The sequence below is a fragment of the Macaca nemestrina genome, chromosome 13 (genome assembly GCF_043159975.1).
Source record: "Macaca nemestrina isolate mMacNem1 chromosome 13, mMacNem.hap1, whole genome shotgun sequence".
Classification (NCBI taxonomy): Eukaryota; Metazoa; Chordata; class Mammalia; order Primates; family Cercopithecidae; genus Macaca; species Macaca nemestrina.
The window spans coordinates 86,471,674-86,489,465 of NC_092137.1; the positions used below are offsets into that span (position 1 = coordinate 86,471,674).

Genomic DNA, 17,792 nt, shown 5'->3' on the forward strand with positions numbered 1-17,792 from the left:
GGTAGTACATTATAAACACACTAGAAGAAAACTTAGGACTAAGCAGTGGTTTCTTAGATATGACACCAGAAGCACAAATGACCAAAGGAAAAATAGGTAAATTAGAATTAAAGACTTTTGTGCTAAAAATGATACCATCAAGAAAGTGAAAAGACAACTTAGAGAGTGGAGAAAATACTTGCAAATCACATACCAGATATATAGGACTGGTATTCAGAACACAGAAAGAACTCTTACAATTCAAGAATAAAAAGTCAAATAACCCAATTTAAAAATGGGCAAAGGATCTGAATGGGCATTCCTCCAAAGAAGACACACATATGGTCAATGAGAGCACATGGAAAAGATGCTCAGCATCATTAGATATCGGGGAAGGGCAAATCAAAACCACAATGAGATATCACTTAACATCTATCAGGATGACAGCAGTAAAAAAGGAAAGATAATAACAAATGTTGATAAAGATGCGGAGAAACTGAAATTCTGGTACCTTGCTCACAAGAATGTAAAATGATGCAACCATTTTGGAAAACAGCTTGGCAGTTCCTCAAAAAGCAAAACATCGTTACCATATGACACAGCAACTATATTCCTAGTATATACATAAAAGAACTGAAAACAGGTACATAAATACTTACATACACATGTTCACAGCAGCATTATGCATAATAGCCAAAAGTGGACCCAACCTAAACGTCCACAAACTGATGAATGGATAAACAAAATGTGGTATATCCATACAATGAGGTATTATCCAGAAATAATAATGAAGTACTGATACATGCTACAACGTGGGTGTACCTTGAAAATATTACCCTAAGTGAAAGAATCCAGTCACAAGAGACCATGAAATGGATAACATGAAATGTCCATAATAGGCAAATCTACAGAGACAGAAAGTAGATTACTGGTTGCCTAGGATTTGTGGGGAAGGGGAAATAGGGAGTGACTACCAATGGATATGGAGTTTCTTTTTGGGATACTAAAAACCTTCTAAACTTAGATCATGGTGATGGCTGCACAATTCTGTAAATCACTAAAACCACAGTGTATTGCATAAAATCACTGCACTGTCTCCCTTTTTTTTCTTAGTGTCTCGTTCTGTTCTGTTGTACAGGCTGGAGTGTGGTGGCGTGATTATAGCTCACTGTAACCTCAAACTCTTGGGCACAAGTGATCCTTCCGCCTTAGTCTCTGGAGTAGCTGAGACTACAGTTGTGAGACACCACACAAGGCTAATGTTTTTATTTTTAATAGAGATGATGCCTTGGTATGTTGCCCAGGCTGGTCTCAAACTCCTGGCCTCAAATGATCCTTCCTGCCTCAGTCTCCCAAAAAGCTGGGATTAGAGACAAGAGCCACCATGCCCGGCTGTACTGTATGCTTTAAATGGGTGAAGTATACGGTATGTTAATTATATCTCAATAAAGGTGTTTTGAGGACAGGGCATGGTGGCTCATGCCTATAATCCCAGCACTTTGGGAGGCTGAGGCAGGAGGATCACTTGAGTCACTTGAGTACAGGAGTTTGAGACCAGCCTGGGAAACACAGTAAGACCCTGTCTCTACAAAAAAAAAAAAATTGGCAGGTATGGTGATACACGCTATAATCCCAGCTACTCGGAAGGTTGAGGCCACAGTGAGCAATGATCAGGCCACTGCACTTCAGCCTGGGTGACAGTGTGAGGCCCTGTTGAAAAGAAAAGAAAAGAAGCTGGGCACAGTGGGTCACGCCTGTAATCCTAGCACTTTGGGAGGCCGAGGCGGGCAGATTACCTAAGGTCAGAGGTTCGAGACCAGTCTAGTCAACATGACAAAACCCCGTCTCCACTAAAAATACAAAAATTAGCTGGGCATGGTGGCACATGCCTGTAATCCTACTCAAGAGGCTAAGGCAGGAAAATCACTTGAACCCAGGAGGTGGAGGTTGCAGTGAGCCAAGATTGTGCCACTGCACTCTAGCCTGGGAGACAGAGTGAGACTCTGTCTCAAAAAAAAAAAAAAAAAAAAAAAAAGAGAGAGAGAGAGAAAAGCAAAGAAGAGAAGAGGTTCACCCAAGGACCTTTGAGGGGTTGAGTGTGCCTAAAATACATAGAGCTGGGACAATGGAGGTGGCACAAAGAGGTTGGAGAGATCAGTAGGAATCAAGTCATGAACGGTCTCATGGGCCAGACTAAAGAGTCTGGGTATTTTCCTGAAGGTAAAGGAGAGGCATCAAAGAGTTTTAAGGAGGGAAGCAACATATTAGATTCAAATTGTAGAATACGACTACTCCAGCCACAGCAGGGCATCGCTGGATGCAGGAAGGCAGGTGAGGAGACGCACAACCAGGGAAACGGGAAGAGCAGGAGACTCTAAAGGGCAGCCCCGGCTCACTACGCCTTTCCCTGGAATGCCAGGAACTATGTATTTTTACAGACACAGTCCCTACTCTCAAGTAACTTATATTTTAGATGGCAGGATGAGAAGCTCACATGAATTAGGATAATACCGATGGACTCTGGCAAGCTTCAGAGGAGCCTGGAAGTAGCAGTGAGGTTCAGTCTGAAAGTCACTGAGTTGGGGACTGGTGGGGCTGCATGCAGGTGTTCTCTGACAGCCTTCTGACTGAGACAACTCCACCCAGAATTCAGAACTGGGAAAGCCCCAGGTTACGAAACCAGCCTCATTTTCCATTCAGGCCCTGGCGAACTGCTGAGAACCATAGAATCTCAGACTTGGAAGGGATCAGAAAGGTCCCTGAGCCCCTCCCTGTCTGATGTCTGAATTCTACCCACAGGACCCCTGGCTTTCTTTCTTTCTTTTTTTTTTTTTTGAGACAGAGTTTCACTCTTGTCGCCTAGGATAGAGAGAAACGGCACCATCTTGGCTCACTGCAACCTCTCCGTCTCAGGTTCAAGTGATTCTCCTGCCTCAGCCTCCTGAGTAGCTGGGATTACAGGTGCCTGCCACCACGCCTGGCTAATTTCTGTAGTTTTAGTAGAGAGGGGTTTCACCATGTTGGCCAGGCAGGTCTTGAACTTCTGACCTCATGATCCACCCACCTTAGCCTCCCAAGGTGCTGGGATTACAGCTGTGAGCCACCACATTCGGCCAGACCCCTGACTTTCTTAAAGACCTCCAGAGAGTCACCACAAAAGCGGTCTGTTTATCCCATCTTTGGATGCCTGGGACTGTCAAACCTTTCTCCTTTGAGCTTGGCTGCCACCCCCTGATACAGAGCTCTGCCATTAAGGCCACCTGGGCACGCCCATCCTTCTGTGGCCTGTATCGGGGGTTACAGTTCATTGACACTGACCGCCATGTGCCCTGCACCAGGTCTTCTCTCCTTAAGGCTACACAGATGTTCCTATCCCTTCCATGATTCCTCAGGGAGCTGATCTTGAGTTTCTCCTCTGCTCATTCTCAGAAATCACTAGGATTCCTTAGGGGAGCCTTAACAAGTAACAGCCTAACAACCAGAGCACTTGACTGACCGTTGCAAAGACAAGCAGACCATGTGGCTTAAGTTCAAAATGATCACAGGAAGCCGGGGCACAGGTTGACACATGGCCCTGACTGGACAGGAAAACTACCAAGTTGATTTCCCCCAGGGTATTACTAAAACACACCTTCTCCACCCTGTGCTTGTGGAACAGTCTGCTTGGCTTTGTACAGGAAAGCTCACCTCTCTCCTCAACTGACCCAGACTTTAGAAAAATCACTTTGCAGCCGGTCAGATGGTAATGGACAGGAAAAAGAGGATGCATACAGAAAGTGGAGAAGAGCAGCGAAGAAACAAAGGGAAGAGTTCCCTGCCCACCAGTAAGCCATACCAAGTGCCATCGTTTAAAGACTTTCTCAGGAGACAAAAACAGAGACCGGATGTCTAAAACCTTTATCCAAGAGAGCTGTGAAGGGACGTGGAATTGGAAAGGATGGGGGGAGGTATGTTTGCAAGGCCAGACAGTGCAGGAGGAGACGGAAACCTGAGCAGAGGGTACTGGGCACATCCTACTCGACCAAAGCAGATGTGTTAATGCTGATGAAATGACATGAGCCAAAACACCTGAGGACACCTATGCCGGGAAGGCTGGCCCTGCGACCAGCGAGAATCCGAGACTCAATAGTTTTGCAAAAGCCAAGCTATGCCTTTGCTAACTAAGCTCTTCATTTATTTGTTTATACCTGTCTGTACCACAAACAAAACAAAACAAAACAAAACAAAACTGGAGGCACTTCAAAGGATGCACAAATTAACGTAGAAACGTAAGAGTAAAAATTAGGACCAAGAAAGGAATTTTGTGTATATTGTCTCACTCAACTTCTACATTTCACAGCTGAGAAAACTGGGACTTAAAACAATCAAGTCACCTGCGTAGGGTTTCACCATTACTAAGTGGCAGTTAGATTTGAATTGAGGTAAAACATTTCAGCTCTTTCCTCTCTGCACCATGCTGCTTTTAACTTTGGGCTTCTCTGTGGACACTCCCTACCCAGGCAGACAGCAGAGTGGTCAGGAGCTCAGACTCTGAAACCACACCGCTGAGTTCAAGCCTGGGCTTCACCACGTACTGCTGCAGGTGACCCTGGGCAGGTTACTAAATCTCCCTGCTCCTCAGTTTCCCCACCTGTGAGATGGGGATAATTGTGCAACTACATCCCCAGGAATGTGATGAGAGTTAAATGAGCTAACATTGCTAATACACTTTTAGAACACCTCCTGGTACACAGGAGCACTAAACTACATTATAAACTAGCAAGCTAAACTAGACATTAACTTGGGTGAGCAGCTCAACCTTTCAAGCCATCATCTGTAAGATGGAGATCGTACTGGGATCTCTCCCAGTCACAATGACTAAATGAGATAATATATATAAAGCATCCATACATGTCAGTTATCATTCCTCCCATGCTAATTTATTTAAAATCATCTCTTCCTCCATCCTGGGCTAAATGTTATCGGATAATCCAGCAACTAAAATAATCAGTGAAATGAGCATTCGATATGTCACTTGATTTGGAAACATAAATGTAAGCGGAAAGAAAAATCTTGCAATGTAATGTGAATTCATTAAGATTAAAAATAAAACATAGGAAGGACAGATGATATTAAGAGACTTTCTGGCCAGGTATGGTGCCTCATGTCTGTAATCCCAGCCCTTTGGGAGGCCAAAATAGGAGGATAGCTTGAGCCTAGGAGTTCAAGATCAGCCTGGGCAGCACGGCAAGACCCCATCGCCACAAAAAAATTAAAAAATTAGCCAGGCATGGTGATGCACACCTGTGGTCCCAGCTACTCAGAAGGCTGAGGTGGCCGTGTTCTTGCCACTGCACTCAACCCTGGGTGCAGAGCGAGACCTTGACTCAAAAAAAAAAAAAAAAAAAAAAAAAGAGGGACACAAGAAAACAAGAAGAGAATTTCTTTGTTGTTTACAGCATCAGGACAAATTAATTCCAAGAGGAGCCCTAGAGCCTGTTGGGTTGAGCCTACCTCATCCCCCATCCCAGCTGCAGTAAATGGGAGAAGGCTACTGTGGAGTAGTTAGTGGTAGGTTTTTAGAAGAAGGTTGTCTTTGGTTTTGGAGTGCTGAGATTAAGTGCTTTCCCCTCTGTGTTCAAACTTTTATTAACATATATTTGTAACACAGTAGACTAATGATATTATAATTTAAGCATATGCTTGGCAATGTTTTCATTTAAACCACACCAATGGGATATCTAACCTTTACACGGTCAGGGTCCACATAATGCATTTTTTTCATGTCACATTCTTCAGTAGTATAATTTAACTTGAGGATATAAAGGATCCACACTCCAAACACAAGCAATGTACATCTGGAAAAAAATCAATTAGGTATTATGATGTAGTCATGTGAGAATCATGAGATGCAATGTGAAACTGAAAGCGGAATCCTAAATGAGTCTGCCTGCTATGCAGCATAAAACTACAATCTTTACATTGACGTTGGGGTGAAAGGAAGGGGCCATTTCCTATTTTCCTGACAAGATAAACTAGTCATTTATGACTGTCTTTGTTATAAGCAAACACAGAATAACCTTTTTTTTTTGCAAGGGCACTGTAACAAAACCTGAATCACAATGCCAATTATTGAACTTCAAATCAAGTAATAGACTTGAGCGATAGAATCTTGGCTTCAATCTTTTGTGACTTTAAAATTCTGTCAGTCCTTAAAAAAAAAAAAAAGAAAAAGAAAAGAAACAGTCTATTCATAGTACTTCTAAAGAATTCTACCCAGAAGTGAGGCTGACTGGGAAGTGAGATCATTAGTTACCCTTAAGATGATCTAAAAAATATTTTAAAACATCTGATAAATTCACACTATTATATGGTTTAATGCACACACACACACACACACACACACACACGACTTGGAGAAAAGAGCTGAGTCTAGTCTTAGTTTTAGAAATCTCATTTTTACTAAGTTCTCCAGTGACACAAACCACAAGCTAAAAAGTTCAAACCAAAGTTTAAGAACCACTGCTTTAAACAATTCTGTTCTTGAAAAAACAAATGCAAGAAATAATTAAAGAGAAAATAATCCATTTGCTAAATAAAGGGGCAGTTTTTTTTTCCCAAAAATAGCATCTAGCATAATATACTATACATAATACATACAAAATAGTTCTTTTTTTTTTTTTTTGAGACAGAGTCTCGCTCTGTCGCCCAGGCTGGAGTACAGTGGCCGGATCTCAGCTCACTGCAAGCTCCGCCTCCCAGGTTCACACCATTCTCCTGCCTCAGCCTCCCAAGTAGCTGGGACTACAGGCACCCGCCACCTCGCCCAGCTAGTTTTTTGTATTTTTTAGTAGAGACGGGGTTTCACCATGTTAGCCAGGATGGTCTTGATCTTGTGACCTCGTGATCCACCCGTCTTGGCCTCCCAAAGTGCTGGGATTACAGGCTTGAGCCACCGCGCCCGGCCAAAATATTTCTTAATATTTGAGGATGAGAATACAATGAAGTGTTGGTGGGAGCATTTTTAAAACTTTAAAATTCTCATTTAAACAGGCTTGCCATGATAACTTGGACAAGCATCTTAATTCTTCCCTTGTGTACAATGGGATTGTGTACAATGATAAGTGAACAGGATGCTATCAATTTGTGTAAAAGTGGATTTGGGCAGGGGGCATGGCAGAGCACACACACACACACACAAAATATTTCTCATATACACAAGAAACTGGTGACACTGGTTATCTTTAAGTATGGAGGGGAAATGGGGAGCAGGGATGAGAAGCTGTTTCACTGAGACTCTTTAATACTTTTTGGATTTTTAATCTTGTAAACCTAATATTACCTATTCTTCTCTTCAGCCCCAGAAAAGGTGTTACATTCAGTGAATATACTTCCCTTATTTTAGTTAAAAAAAAAAAAGAAAAGAAAAGGGCGTGAAGGCAAGCCCAGTGTCTGTAGCATATATCAGACTGTGCCTTAATTCCCGGTGTGAGTCCACCTCACCTACAGCCTAAGCAGCACAGGACGCAGGTCTATCTCCCCTGCTGCCTTGTGGCTGGCGCCCAGCATGTCAGGCACGTTGTGGGCCTCAATAAATACTGGTTGGTGACTAAAGGGAGGCTGAATATCACATAAGCTTTATTCTTATAAATTTCCTTTTTTCCTACACCTCCTAAGTCAGTAAAGTGAGACAGAAGACTAGATTGCAAGGTTGGATTTCTATGTTTAGACATGAAAAAAGGGCAATTTTCAACTGGGTTTGACTGGTATACATGCTAAAAAAAAAACCTGCCAAGTTCCTCCTTGATTAATTCTACCACTTATTAGCATGTAAGGGTGACCTGGCTCAAACACTTGTTATCGTTTTTAGTATTCGATATTTAATAGTATTCAAGTGCCTTCAGGGAAATTTAATTAACCATATTTTAGATTAACTTACAATAGCTAAGGGAAAAGCCCTCTTTTGTTAAATAAGGGCATGAAGAGCAGTGCACGGTGAGAGTTGCTCTCCCAGGCATCCAGGCCAAGGTACAGGGCCTGAGCAGCTACTGGGCACTGTGCACTTACCAATTATACAGTCAGCTGTTCAGGCCCACTCCAGCTGTGCACTCAGTCTTCACTCAGACGTGCCTTTGAATGAGCCTTTGACCAAGTGTGCCTCTCCAACATTAGCCATCTTGAGGCTCTCATTGAATTTTTCTCCTACTTCTACACAGTTGACCCAAAGCAGGGGGATCTACAGTCCCAGGGGCGGTACTTACTTGAGGATGTCTTTTAATAACAAGCTGGGTCTTCTCATCTTGCTTTGAGCTCGGGTGTACCATTGCAGGGAAGGCCTCGAGCAATCACTTCTCAGTTTCACATACGTGTACTCACTTGGCATTGCTGTGAAGAGAGGAGAAGAGGGAAGAGGGCAGTGGGGAGAAAGAGAGGGGAGAGTTAGGAGGATGGATTATGGTTTTCAAAGAGCCTTTATATGTTGCATCCATACCATGGAATACTATCCGGCAATAAAGAAGAATGAACTGTTGTTACATGCAATAAAGTGGATGAATCTAGAGGGAACTATGCAGAGCTGAAACCAAAATGTTACATACTGTATGATTTTTAACAACATTCTTTTTTTTTTTTTTTTTTTAATTGAGATGGAGTCTTGCTCTGTTGCCCAGGCTGGAGTGCAGTGGCACCAATCTCGGCTCACTGCAACCTCTGCCTCCCAGGTTCGAGTGATTGTCCTGCCTCAGCCTCATAGGTAGCTGGGATAACAGGTGTGTGCCACCATGCCCGGCTAATTTTTGTATTTTTAGTAGAGACAGGGTTTCACCATGTTAGTCAGGCTGGTGTCGAACTCCTGACCTCGTGATCTACCTGCCTTGGCCTCCCAAAGTGCTGGGATTAGAGCCGTGAGCTACTGCACCCAGCTGATTTTTAACATTCTTAAAATGACAAAATTATAGAAATGGAGACCAGACTAGTGAGGGTCAGGGGTTGTGGCAGGGGAGGTAGATGTGGCTACAGAAGGGCAACACGAAGGGATGGAGATGTTCTACATCTTGACTGTATCCATGTCAGACTCCAGCTGTGATATTATACTATAGTTTTGCAGGATGCTACCAGTGGGGGAAAATGAGTAAAGGGTACACAAAATCTCTCTAGATTATGTTTTACAATTGCATGTGAATACAATTATCCTAAACTTTAAAGTTTATTTTTTTAAAAAAGGACTTTTACCTTTTAGAGCTACATACAGAAATATCTACAGATCAAAGAGCGAAAATGAGATCTGCTTCAAAAACTCAGGAAGGGGATAAGTGGAGGGCCGGGGAGAATAGATAAGACTAACTTTAAGTTGGTAACTTACTAAAGCTGGGAGATGGGGACTAGGGCTCACTACATGATTCTCCCATTTCTGTGTATGGTTAAAATTCGTACAATAAAAAAGTTTAAAAAGAAAGTTACATTAAAAGCAGAAGTGTTACATCAAGAAAAAAGAAAAAATGAGAATATGGCAATTTAAAAAAACTTTTCTTAAAAAATATGTTAATTGTGCCTGCCTATTTATTCTTTTGAAATAATTTTATTCACAATTTTCAAGTTCTAAATAATATTCCAAAGGGTACTGTAGTAGAAATTGGTCTGTCTCTCCCATATGTTCACTTTCCCCTAACTCTCAACTTAATAGAGCTCTGGATTTTTAGTGGGGGCATAGTACCTCCCAGAATGAAGACTACATTTCCCAGCCTCCCTGGAGCTAGGACTCAAGACTAAGTTTTAGCCAATGGGATATGAGCAGAAGCATCCTGTGCAATTCTCAAGGTGCATCCCTGGGCATACTCTGGCTTCTCCTTTATCCCCTCTTCCTCCTGACTGAAATATGGACATATGATCTGCCACTCTGGACCACACAGACAGGACATTACTCAAGGATGGTGGAACAACAAGAGAAGGAGCTGGGGCCCCTTGGACAACCCCATAGGGCAGAAACCTGCCACTCTACTTCTGGACTGGTCTATGATAGACGAATAAGCTTTTGTCTTGTTTAAGGAATTGTTAATTAAAGGCAAAGTTATACCTTAACTAATATAGGCACTAGTTACTATTATAATAAATGCATATATTAATTTAAGAAATAATGTCTTCACTATAGTTTTTAGTTGGATGGAAGAAGTTATATCTCATTCATTAATCACTTTATTTTTCCCGTTAGGGTTTTGCCATCTTCTTTGAAAAAAATTCAAGTTTTTTTTTTTTTTTCTGCTACTGTAAACAATCTCTTCCTTAACTCCTTAATTCTAATTCTGTGTAGCAAGAATTTTTATCATTATGTATAATTCTATCAAAATAGTTTCAGTAAGTGTTGAGGGCCTTAATAATAAACCTTTGCTGAAGAATCTGCTGATTTATTACATGAGAAGTTAGAACAACTGAGATCCTGGAAGGCTTTCAAACACCACAACTCTGTGGTTACTTCATGTATGGTCAGCCAAGTGGTGGGAACCAGCAGGCTATCTGTAGCCTATGCATATTTAAAATGGAAGCTTCTGAGATGACTGGAGTGATACTCACTTCACACCAAAGTGGACCTCCAGAGAACAAAGACGACTGTGGTAAGAGTATGAGAAAGACTCTGGGGCCTCCGCCTCCAGGTGCTCTGTTGCTGAGCCATACAGTGCTCTGGCTCTTGTTCTACTCTGCCCGTCAGACTATAAGCCTGTAAATATTTTCCAAATTCTCTCTTACCAGCTGGCTTCTCATAAAGTTGTGATCCCAGGATGTGCTGGTGAAAGACTGGGAGATAATCTTTCTTCTCCCCTGACTTGGTGAAGCTCTGGACAGCAGTAGTAGCAGGCAAGGGAAGGTGTCTACATGTGACTCCTGCAGCAGTCATGGGCATTTGGGTTCTTGGGTTTTTAGGCAGCAGATGCCGTGGCACTTCCAGCAACTTTGTGACAAGTACAAGCTTCAGACTAGGGGTGACAATGGCTTCCTGAAGACCAAATCCATCTCTCTAACGCGGACCTCTCACCTAAGCCCAGACCCGTATACCTAATGACTTGCTTGCTATCCTCACCTCAGGCAACATTCCTAAACAGAACCTGGCATTTTCTTCTATTCCTTTCATTCTTTGGTATCTGAACCACCTGTTCAGCCACAAGATGAAAACCTGCAGGTCAATCAGACTTTCATTCTCAATCCTAGTCAATCCCCAGGGCCTGCCGATAATACCTCCTGAATTTCTCCTGTTCACTACATGTCTTTAATAGAAATCACTCACCTGGAATGCCCTGATCTCAATTTTGTCCTCTCAAAGCCATCTTTCAAAAATACATTTTTGCCTACTGGTTCCCAGCTTATTTCAGATTCTGTGACTCCATGTGACAAACTTGTTTATCACACTGCACAAAGAAGTACTGTTAGAAACCTGGATGTGCCAAATTGTCACTTCAGTGCCTTTGCACATGATGTGCCCACAATCTGGAATCCTACCCAACAATCTGCCTGGTGAACTACTTTTCATCCTTAAACCCAGCTCAAGCATCTCTTTCCTTATCTCTGAGGTCATTTTTCAACACCACAACTATCCCTGGGCACGTCCCTATCTCTGTTTACCGAAATGAACTGAATTTTCTTTTGCAGACTCCTGGAGGAATGAGCTGCAGAGCCAGAACTCTGTTCACCTTTGTATCCCTAACACCTAAGACAGAGATCGGCACACAGCAGCCCCGTAAGAAACATCTCAAATGGAATGAAATGTGCATTACATGTCTGTAGCCTGACATCAAACAAGATAAACTTCCAAGAAAAGCATTTTCTCAATACTGGTTAAGAGTAAAACTAAAACTGAAGGTTAACAGAAATTATAATGGCAAGAATAAAGCATAAACTCTATTGAAACATCCAAATGTCCGGGTGTGGTAGTTCACACCTGTAATCCTGGCACTTTGGCAGACTGGGATGGGAGGATCACTTGAGGCCAGGAGTTTGAGACCAGTCTGGGCAACCTAGTGAGACCCTGCCTCTACCAAAAAAAAAATAATAAATGAAACATCTAAAATGTCCAACAGCAGGAAATTTGTTGGTAAATTACAGCACAAACTACATGAATACTCTCCAGTACTTAAGGTCTCGCTACACAGCAGGGTCTCTGACCAACAGCATCAGTGTAACCTGGAAGCAGGTTAGAAATGCAGAGTCTCAGGCCCCGCCCCAGTCTTGCTGACTCAGCATTTTAATGAGATCCCGGGACATTTCTGTGCACATTAAAGTTTGAGAAGCACTAGCTTAAAGTACTCAGTACTTACATTTATTGACACTGAAAAAATAAGAAAAAGGCAGTTTTATAAAAATCTATGCATCTACACATGTAGTTATCTCCTGGCATATATCTATTAAAGGTATGTGCTCTGTGGTGGGCAGGCATATGCAAACCCAACCCCATAGGCCAAGGAAGAGGCTGACAAATCTAGTTTCTCAGAAAGAAACCCATGATGGGGACTTACAAACAGAGGCCATGTCCTGGGTGGCGGCCAGACAGCATAATGGTTGCCCATGGTATTACTCCCCAGACTGAGGGCTTCTACATCCAGGCCTTATATACCATACTGAAGGAATGTAGAGGACATTGACATCCAACCCTCAGGAAAATGCAAGAATCTGCTGAAGGGCAGGACTTATGGTATAACTGCAAGACTATTTTGACCTAAGGGCAAGATTTACAGTAAGTATGTGAATGTAGAAACCTTAGAAGCATTCCTGGGACTGGGGTCAGAAGTCAACATGGCAGATTAGCATCCAAGATGGGGTTGCTTTAGCCTCCACAGTATGAGTTTGACTTCCCAAATCCCTCTACTTCAGCTCAGCAGGTATTACTTCTTCTGATTTGCAAGGGACCATGTGGATTCCACGTCCCTCAGCGTCACAAGAGAAGGGCCAAGCTGGGTACAACAGACAAACAGCGGAGTGGCCTTTCCATGATCCCTTGGAGAAGCCAGGGCTTATCAGCTGAAAGTCATGATCACCTTGGCACCATCTGGACTGTTTTCATTCATTTCTCTTGTATGCGATGTTCTGTTTGGTGAAAAGGTGGCAATTGAAGGTTGGATTATACGAACATTGAATCAGGGACATGCTTTGTTAATTGCTAGAATAACTGTGTCATAAATTTCAATAGCAATCATATTTTTGTTTTTTTGGTTTGAGACAGGGTCTTGCTCTGTCACCCCGGCTGGAGTACAGTGGTGTGATCACAGCTTGCTGCGGCCTAGACCTCCTGGGCTCAGGCCATCTTCCCACCTCAGCCTCCTGAGTAGCTGGGACTACAGGCACACACCCCCATGCCAAGCTAATTTTTGTATTATTATTAGTTTCTCTTTTTTTTGTATATACGGGGTTTTGCCATGTTGCCCAGGCTGGTCTCTAACTCCTGGGCTCAAGCAACCCACCAGCCTTGGCCTCCCAAAGTGCTGGGATTACAGGTGTGAGCCATCATTCCCAGCTGGCAATTATACTTTTTTGTTTGCTTGTTTTTGAGATGGAGTCTCACTCTGTCGCCCAGGCTGGAGTGATCTCAGCTCACTGCAACCTCTGCCTCCTGGGTTCAAGTGATTCTCCTGCCTTAGCCTCCCACATAGCTGAGACTACCAGCATGCACCACCACACCCGGCTAATTTTTGTATTTTTAGTAGAGACGAGGTTTCACCATGTTGGCCAGGCTGGTCTCAAACTCCTGACCTCAGGTAATCCACCTGTCTGGCCGGCAATCATACTTTTAACCAGTAAAAAATGATCAGACTGCAGGGGAAGAGTGTTCATGTAGCCATAGGTAATTATAGGTGTAGAGGCATCTGGAAGAAAGTACACCTGTCATCAACAGGTGGTACAATTGTTTTGTTTTTGTTGTTTTACAGATAGAGCCTTGCTCTGTTGCCAAGGCTACAGTGCAGTGGTGTGATCATAACTCACTGCACCCTTAAACTCCTGGGCTCAAGGAATACTCCCACTTTGGTCTTCTCAGTAGCTGGAACTATAGACATGTGCCATTGTGCCCAGTTGTTTATTTGTAGAGATGGGGTCTCTCTCTGTTGCCCAGGCTGGTCCCAAACTCCTGGGCTCAGGCGATGCCCCCGCCTCACCTCCCGAAGTGTTGGGGTTATGGGCGTGAGTCACCATGCGTGGCCTGGTGGTGCAATTGTGAGTGAGCTCATTTCTTTTTGCATTCCTTTTTTTTACTACCTGAATTCCATGCATTACCAGTTCTATTTCTGAAAAATTGAAACTATCTTCACTTAGGGAGGAAATCCTTAAGCTATGATTGAAATTTAAGCTATGAAAAGATATTTGAAAATCACCCAAACAAAATATTTTTAGGACCCCTTGATCATCTCCTTAGTATGGGACAAAAATATCCCCCAAATTAAGCATTTAGACTTAAAAAGCAGAAACAAATCATGAGGAACTTCACTAAGAAAGGACCACACGTTTGCTGAACTGGAAAAAAACAGATTTATGGAGATGCAAAATAAAGGATGTCGGCACTTAGCAAGTCCAGTTTGCCTCAGGGGGCAGAAACTGGGCTGCTTGCTCCCTTTCTATGGAAGCCTCACTGGGCTTCCAAAGAGATGGTGAGTGAATCCCTGATGGACAAAGGATGACGGAGGCCCCTCCCTTCAGAAGGCTCACACTCTCACCTCATCTGTTCTGGCACTGCAGCTTCAGCTAGAGACACAGGGTGTCACAAACACCTTCCCACACTAACGTCACCCAGTCAATGATGCGTGCGTGCACACATGCACACACAGCCTCTGTTCAGTTAAGCAAACGAGACCCTCTCCTTAATTCAATTAACTTACATAATGTGAATGCTTGGGTTAGAATAATAAAACTACAGATGTGCCCTACTTACCAAAATTGCTTATATGGATATTCCTGTATGCATGCTTTCTTTTTTCTTTATAACACTAATCATGAGACACGTGATTCTTCATAAGTTTATACTTTGAATTACACGTTTGTCTTGTCTCCCCCACTTAGAATGCAGATTCCATGCAAGCAGGGGTCTCTGCTTTGCACACCACTGCCTTCATAGTGCCTAGGATGGGGAAGAGTTACATAAAAGGCATCTGTATCTGTTTACTGAATAAATACGCAGTCTTTTATGAGGGTTTTGGAGGCGATGGCAGTTACAGGCATTCTTCCAAGGCTTTTGTTGGCAGACCATCACAAGGCTACCCTGTCTTCTTCTGTCCTGTGGCTACCTCCTCTTTCTCCTTTTTCATCTCCTAAGAGTTAGGATCCCCAGGGCTTAACAATTTGATCCTCTTCTCACTCAGGTTTCCAGGAACAGCCTCCGCATCATGGTTTCACCAACCACCTTTATGCAGAGAAGGCCTGACTTTCAAAATTATATTTTTCTACCCACATATTAAAATGTAACAGATTCTTCTTAAAGAGCCCATATGAAGAAATAATTCTTGTGTGTTTTTTAAAATGATAAATAGTTGTACACTTTTTTTTTTTCCTTCTGAGACGGAGTTAGGCTCCTGTTGCCCAGGCTGGAGTGTAATGGCACCATCTTGGCTCAATGCAACCTCTGCCTCCCGGGTTCAAGTGATTCTCCTGCCTAAACCTCCCAAGTAGCTGGGATTACAGGCGCCTGCCACCATGCCCAGCTAATTTTTGTATTTTCAGTAGAGACGGGATTTCACCATGGTCTCAAACTCCTGACCTCAGGTGATCCACCCACCTCAGCTGCCCAAAGTGCTGGAATCCTACATGTTTATGGAATACATGTGATATCTGGATACATGCATACAATTTACAATGATCAAATCAGGGTAATTAGGATATCCATCACCTCAACCATTTATCTTTTTTTTTTTTTTTTTTTGAGACAGGCTCTCACTCTTTTGCCCAGGCGAGTGCAGTGGTGCAATCATGGCTCACTGCAGCCTTGACCTCCCGGCTCAAGCAATTTTCCCACCTCAGCCCTCCAAGTAGGTGGAACTATAGGTGTGCACCACCATACCCAGCTAATTTTTTAAATTTTTAGTAGAGACAAAGTCTCGCTATGCTGCCGAGGCTCATTTATCATTTCTTTGTATTGGGAATATTTCAAATCTTCTCTTCTAGTTACTTTGAATTACAGAATAAATTACTGTTAACTATAGGTACCCTACTGTGCTATCAAACACTAGAACTTATTTCTGTATTTCCAATAATTCTTAAGGCCCTAATGAAGAAATAAAAGGGCAAACTTGGGCTTTCAATTTGTAAGACATTTAACTTCTTCAAAATGAAGAATTAACCATTTAATATAAGAGTATAATAAATGCCATAAAGCAGTACATGATGTATTGCCAAATTAACTATAGAGATAATTACTGGTGCATGAGTAAGGCACACTGATATTTATTGAGAGGGATAAGCCTGCATATGATCTCACCACATCCTAAAAAAACTTATATCACTGGATTGCTTTCTGCATTTAACCTGCCAGAGGATACACATGGATAGACACAGAGCTGAGAACTCCAGCCCACATCTACCCACCTCCACACCCATGCTTTTTCAGCAGCAAAGTGGTCAGGATGGGGAGGACCTGGAACAACAGGAGGGTATTCGTAATGTCGGGAGGGGGCTGCATTTTAAAATAGTAAAGTCACACCAGGGCACAGATGGTTATAAACAAAAATCTGAAGTTGGGAGAGCAGAGAATAAACCAACATGACTGCAGTGGACTGTGTGGGAAGGCGAGCAGGTGCAGCTTATAGGCTAATATGGCCAGCAGAGAATACTCTGTGGGGTGGGAGGATTCCAAGAGCAGAAGGACTTCCCAGCACAGCAGGAGACAAGGAAGCCTAGGAAGCCTAGTCTGCTGCATGCTGGGTGGGCAACAAGGCAGGATCCTGGGCCCTCCCTACTGTGGTGTCCAGGCAGGAGGGGAGCCTGAGGCCTACCCTGGTGAGGGGGACGGGGAAGGAATGGCGACAGAAGTCTCTGAGCCAGAACAAAAGCAAGACTGGTGATGAACAGAAGCACACAGGGACAAACCTTGGTCCCAATCAGAGAAATAAATAAGAATGGAAGTCAGTTTTTGTCCTTGAGTGGAGATGATGAATTTGAGATGATAAATTACCACATGAAAATGTCCAGGAGGCGAGGCACGTGGATCACCTGAGGTCAGGAGTTTGAGATCAGCCTGGCCAACATAGTGAAACCCCATCTCTACTAAAAATACAAAAATTAGCTGGGCATGGTGGCGCACGCTTGTAATCTCAGCTACTTGGGAGGCTGAGGCAGAAGAACTGCTTGAACCCAGGAGGCGGAGGTTGCAGTGAGCCGAGATTGTGCCATTGCACTGCAACCTGGGCAACAGAGTGAAAAGCTCCCTCTCAAAAAAAAAAAAAAAAAAAAAATGTCCAGGTGGTACTCGGGAACACGCATGGGGCCGGCTGGAACTTCTGCAGCAGGTCACCCACTGTGCAGAACAAATGAACTGCTCTCTCCCATGCACCTAGACTGGTACTAGGGACCTACCATCCATGGGGAAGGGAGAAAACAGCCATTCAAGTCACCGCTGGAGTTTTGTGTGTGAGATGAAGAATTCCACTTGGCAAAGGAGAACGGAAGACGAGGCAGGAAGCCTTACCTCAGCCAAGAAGACAGCGTTGGGATGCACGCAGGTTAAAGTCGCCTAGCGACAACATGCAGCAGCTACAACTACAGCAGGGGCACAGGGGGCGGCCGAGAGGAGGGAAGACGTGGTGCGCTGTGGGCAGACAGAATGAAGGGGCTAAGCAAGTCCTGCCCCAAGGTGGGGCTGGGGGGTGCAGGCA

General features: G+C 43.4%; 1 protein-coding gene across 14 annotated transcripts in view; it reads right to left on the minus strand.

Annotated features, from left to right (window-relative positions):
• LOC105465394 (ST3 beta-galactoside alpha-2,3-sialyltransferase 5) overlaps positions 1-17,792 on the minus strand; it is a 79,761-nt gene that overhangs the window by 16,679 nt on the left and 45,290 nt on the right. For 7 of the 14 annotated variants that reach the window (XM_071077018.1, XM_071077015.1, XM_071077013.1 and 4 more), the window contains exons 2-3: positions 8,220-8,343; positions 5,705-5,816 (exon numbers count right to left, since the gene is read on the minus strand). In XM_071077018.1, the coding sequence (XP_070933119.1) occupies positions 5,705-5,816; positions 8,220-8,341 (234 nt within the window). In that variant the 5' untranslated portion in view covers positions 8,342-8,343. Of the gene's footprint in view, positions 1-5,704; positions 5,817-8,219; positions 8,344-10,698; positions 11,690-17,792 lie in introns of those variants that run through there. The other 7 variants (XM_071077022.1, XM_071077021.1, XM_071077019.1 and 4 more) reach the window with 6 other exon arrangements.